The 5,755-nt window shown below is 33.2% G+C and overlaps 1 protein-coding gene and 1 long non-coding RNA gene across 2 annotated transcripts; one reads left to right on the top strand and one right to left on the bottom strand.

Moving 5' to 3' along the window:
• Positions 1–252: 252 nt before the first annotated feature.
• On the bottom strand, positions 253–636 carry LOC109585435 (uncharacterized). The gene is made up of 3 exons (XR_002186490.1): positions 546–636; positions 373–501; positions 253–319 (listed from the first exon to the last, which is right to left on the bottom strand). It is a non-coding gene; the product is annotated as an uncharacterized LOC109585435 (long non-coding RNA).
• A 1,310-nt stretch (positions 637–1,946) lies between these two features.
• Positions 1,947–2,848, top strand: LOC105314202 (heat shock 70 kDa protein 12A-like). Its single transcript, XM_011408234.2, has 3 exons — positions 1,947–2,355; positions 2,406–2,615; positions 2,660–2,848. The coding sequence occupies exons 1-3, from the start codon at positions 1,999–2,001 to the stop codon at positions 2,846–2,848; spliced, it is 756 nt and encodes a 251-aa protein (XP_011406536.1). The 5' UTR covers positions 1,947–1,998.
• The last annotated feature ends 2,907 nt before the right edge of the window (positions 2,849–5,755 follow it).

Genomic DNA, 5,755 nt, shown 5'->3' with positions numbered 1-5,755 from the left:
TGTTGACTTAGTATACAAAGCATATTTCCAGATCTGTGAGATTTTGCCATCGAGAAATAGAATTGAAAATATATTTATTAGTTCAGGGCAGAAAATTTTGGAGGGAGTTCAATTTGGTAAATTTACATGTAGTGTTTTGACTTTTGAGAGCTATTCACCAAAATAAAAATCAGCCTAAGTAATTGAGGTACAGGAAAACTCTAAAAAGATATCTACATGTACACATTCACTTACCAAGTTCATGTGATATAGAAGTAGCAATGTCAATAAACAAACAGTTTTGCAGTTTTTTAAACACATGACCAACATCAGTCAAATACTGCACAAAATTAAGAGATGAATCTACTCAATAATAATCACGAGATTACACACCTTTGATTGTTGTAATCAGATACACCCATTGTTCTCATGATATCCTTCCTTGTTTGGTTTGGTATTAGCTGTGCAGCAAAAAGCTCTGTTTACTAGAATGAGTCTGTAATATTTCCATTGAGTTAATACCTATACAAATATAGCAGCATTCATTGCACATGGAGCCTGCTTACCTGTTACAAGGCCATACAGGATTGAGCTTGACATCTCCTAATAAAATGAGACAAACAATAATAAAAGATAGTATCTCCATATCCAGGTAAATGTACTTGCTGAAATAATTAATTACCATAATTAGTACCATTAGTACCATAATTAACTTTCATCATACCATTTACAGCAATAACTAAGATGAGCATTGATGGACAGAAAAAGCCGGGTAATCAAAAATAGGCCAACTATTGGATTCTTTCCTGATTTAGTACTCCCTGACTTGTTGTCTTAAGTGAGAGAGGCAGCCATTAGCTGGTCAACTGGAGGAAGCTTGACAGTAGTTTCACAGTCCAATACTTGCTATCTATTGAGAAATTAACATAAATTATCTGTTAAAACTGAAAGGTTAAAAAAGGGCATGTCATATTTAGTTAAATCACAAACTTAATTTCTACATAACATAAGGACATCAATATGTATTAGAAAATGTAATATAAATTGGGAGTGGTTTCAGAGCTATTTCATATTTTTTGGAAAAATCATGGGCCTTGGATATTTTTTAAAAGTTAAATTTTTTAAAATGGTCATAACTTTAAAGTTGAAGTTGGAATTGGCTCAAACTCTCTAAGCAGCATAAGGACATCAATATGTATCAGAAAAAGTAATCAAAATTGGAGGTAATTTTGGAGCCATTTTTGGGAAAACCATATTTTTATAAAATTAGCTAACTTGAAAAATTGAAGTCAGAATCTGCTCAAACCTTCTACATAAATGTAGCTTAAGGACATTAAAAATGCAATAAAAATGAGGGGGTGATTTGGTACCATTTTTTCAAACAATTGGTCAATTTCTTAAAATGGCCATAACTCAAACAATTGAAGTTGGAATCAGCTCATGACACATGCAGCAATATAGTAATTAAATAAAAAATAAAAATAAATAAGTGATATTTCCACCAGGATATATACAGGAACTAAAGCAAAACTATGATATGCATGCAGATACTATAAACCAAGAGCTATTGCAATTGAGTTTTGAACATGATCTCTATTAGAAAAACAATGCAAGTACACTTTTTACAGCAATGTTTTATTTATTAGTGCGTAAAAACTTGTATGCATGCAGTGTCAAATCCTATACATTAATAGCATGATATATGTGTATGTCTCTTGGACAGTGTGATGGATGTGAATGTCTTTTACATAACTTTAAAAACTGCGCAAATTTCGAGTACATGAAAAACAACAAAGGAGGTATAAAAATGCATCATGGAGGATCATCAGCCTTAAAGAAGGAGAAAATACATGCATGTACTGTAAGTGGATATGGGAGGAACACGGTGAACTATGAATAATATTATTATATGAGGTCACAGGCTCACAGCTCTGCAGATCTGGTCACAGATAGAACTGAGAGGTCAGGTTCACCCCATTGAAGCAGTTAAAGCAGTCACATGTACTTGTTTCATTAATCATGGCTTTATCTAAGGGACCACTGCCACTATCAAGAGCTGAAACAATACAGGAAGCAACTCCTGTGCTAAAAGAAAGCAATTGTATAGCAGCTATTGACTTTGGAACATCATCACTATCAGTAGCATACACCATTCCGTTGAGTCGAACAACAAGAGGAGATATAAAAGTTCTGCCACTTCACAGTACACTGGAAAGAATCCCTAATGCTATACTGATCATGAAGGATAAATTGGGGCAAAAGTATTCAACAATTGCAATTGGGCCAAAAGCACAAAGTCTATACAGCAGTGTAAGGAACAATTTTGAGAACTTCGCATACTTTGAAAGAATAAAAAACTTATTAGAAAGAGACAAAGTGAGTGAAAGATAAAACATAAAACATTATAATGACATTATCCCTTATAGTCGTTAAACCGTACTACTCAAGTACATTCATTCACTGGAGGATCTTATTATCTTATTGAAGTTATAGCTTTTATACTAACAAACCTCAAGGAGACATTAGTGACTCATTTCAAAGGACAATATAAGTCAACTAATTTTGATTGGGTCATTACTGTTCCTGCTGTATGGAAAGCAAGAGCAAGAAGAATGATGAGAGAAGCTGCTTATATGGTAAACTAATACATGCTTTGTATTTCATTATGCTAATATTGTAGGCTGGTCTGACTTCTAATGGTCCTGGTATAATAAGGTTCACTCCAGTTGGCTCTCCTTTACTACGTCCACAGGAGGTTAATCCTGAGAAGCTATCATTAGCTTTAGAACCAGAAGTAGCTGCTATATATGCACAGCATTGTTCACAAATATCAAGAACACCACAGCAGAGATTGAGAGATATATGGTAGTTGATATAGGAGGAGGTACAGTTGATATTACTGTACATGACATGGATTATGGGAAAGTTAGTGTAGCATTACCACCAATGGGAAACACCTGGGGAGGAACAACCATCAATGAAACATTATCAATGTTACTACAAGAAATAGTAGATGATAAAGGTTTTAAGGCTTTTTTAAAATCTGATCCAATCGGTGCCAAGGCAGCACTAAATAAGCTCTTTTATGAAGAATTTGAGGGACAAAAAAAAGTATTTGGAGAAGCAATAGTGGGTATACACAAAGTAGTGATAAATTTACCTAATAAATTAGTACAATTCTATGGCAATGATATGCTTCATGAAGCAAACAAGATGAACATGCATTATGACCCAGGAGAAGGTTCACTAGGCATAGGATATGATCTTTTAGAACAAAAAGTATTCCAATTCACAATAGATAAGATCATAGAGTGTGTGAGAGCAGCATTTGATGAGCTACCTAGTAAAATCAATACAGTTTATCTAGTAGGAGGGTTTGGAGGGTGTAGGTTTGTTAGCCAAAAGATAGAAGAAGCTATTGCTCAGCATTGTGGCATTCTTTATGATAATATAGTGTGTCCTGTAGATCCAGATCTTGCTGTTGTATCAGGAGCAGTAATGTGGAGGAAAAATCCTAACATAATCCAATCACGTGTTGCTGATGCTACTTATGGGACAGTTGTTGCTCCTGTATTTAACCCAGCAATATGAGCACTACAAGTACTTTGATAGAGAAGATGGTGTACTGCGGTGTAAATCTGTATTTGCTGTATTTGTACTCAAAGGAGAAGAGATAAAAGACGAATTATATAAAGATACATACACACCTGGCTCACAAAGAAATACGTTAAAAAGCATTCCTATATACTGTACATCAAATGATGGAGTTCAGTATATAAGGGATAAAGAAGGTAAACTAACAGTACGTAAGATTGGTGAGCTGGTACTTAATATTCCTAATCCTGAATTCCTGATAATATACCAAGGGAAGAGAGACATATAGACGTATATATGGATTTCAGTGGTACAGAGATACAAGCAAGAGCTCAGTATAGTATCACAGGAGAAGAAGTGAAAATAGTTTGTGACTTTCTATCAAAACAAGACTAATAACAATAATAAATAGTTAGAGTATACATGCATCTACATGTATATAGTGCTCTTTAGAACAGCCAGCATCAATAAACTTGTGTGTATTTAATTTTGAACTTTTGGAACAGCATTAGTAATGAAGTGATTTTTTGTGTAGATGTACATTATACATGTAATTTATAAAAAATTAATAAATCCATCAATTTTGCAATAATTTCTTAACAAAAATAGTGTCAAAATTTTAAAAAACAATACAAATATATCACTCTAACTATAGCTACAATCAACTACTAATAACTAACAATAACTATTAATAACTACTATTAGCAACTCACATACCGTACAAGATGATTTATTGGCGAGGAATTAATTGGTGATGGTGGTTCTATGAAGAAATCACCAATATAAAATCAGCCATTTTGCTTGAATCTAAGCATGCTCAATGGCACTTGGCACAAAATCTCCAATATAAAATTCGCCAATTTCTTTCCACTAGCAAATTCACCAAATATCACTCCCACCAATAAATCATCTTGTATGGTAGTTAAGGAACATGAGATAATCACAATTGGATATTTAGTAAATTAGTATCAGTCTGATCAGGTACCTGTATAGAAACACACCCCTCATCCCCATCAAATTATCATACAGACTGTTCTTCTTTCAGTGACGTGGAGGAGAAAACTAGAACTATACTGTACCCCCTATGAGTGAATCAATCTAGACCCTATGGAATAATAAATTAACTTGTGAATTGAAAATATTTAAAATGTCACTTATTAAAGGATGTAGATGTACAGTACATGTATATGCACAAATTGACATGTGTAGTTTTACATTTAAATTTATACAGTGTAACCAAATACCTGGGCCAATATGTACACATTATTTGTGATTTACATGTACATTGTACAGGTATAAATTTAAGAGATGGCACTGAACTATGTCATTGGATGTGGTCTTGTCTTAGTCTAACTAAAGTGAGTGGGGCTTACCACATGTCATAACATCTATTGCCTTTTCATGGTGTGAGTAAAGTTCTATTTTAACCACCAGGTCCTGTAATATTAACAATAATGAAAGGAAGCATAACCAACATCAGAAATTACATCAGACTAATGTATAATAAATAATAATTAATAACATGTACATGTACATGCACAGTATTACAAAAGGTTGAAAGTAAATCCTAGAAGAATCGAAGTCAACATCATTCTACCAGGAATATGTTCACTTAAAACTAACAGTAACAGGTAAAGTTTTCCTTACCTTGTTTTTCTAGTATAATTTTCTATTGAAAGTTCTCTAACCAGCTGGTTGAAAGAAATCTTATTCTGTCTATTCAATATAATATTTTTAATCTATATTATAGAGACAGAGGATTAATTGTGCAAGTGCATTTGTGAGTTCAATAAAGGAAGAACTCAGTGATGTCAGTACAGTTGACAAAAAAACCTCTGAGCATTATGTTGAAATTTAGAAATAATTAATCTTTTAAATATTAGCGATCAGCTTTGCAATGTACTCAATTTGTTTCAAAATGCTTCGTATCACAAATAGATCTACATGTTCATGTATTGGAACAATATGAAAGTAGCAAAAGGACTAAACCCAATTGAATAATAAAGGTTCAGTCGAGTTACATATACAATGTAATTTCTACTTGGCATAAGGACAACAATTATCAGAAAATGTGTTAAAAATTGGATGTGATTTCTGAGCCATTTTTGGAAAAGGATGAGCAGTACTAGCATCGCAAGCCAGTTAGCCAGACCTAGTAAAGTTTTGCAAAAATTGATATACT

This window comes from Amphimedon queenslandica, unplaced genomic scaffold (assembly GCF_000090795.2).
Source record: "Amphimedon queenslandica unplaced genomic scaffold, v1.1 AMPQUscaffold_13062, whole genome shotgun sequence".
Classification (NCBI taxonomy): Eukaryota; Metazoa; Porifera; class Demospongiae; order Haplosclerida; family Niphatidae; genus Amphimedon; species Amphimedon queenslandica.
The sequence above is the reverse complement of the archived record's forward strand: the minus strand, read 5'-3'. Positions and strand labels throughout refer to the sequence as shown.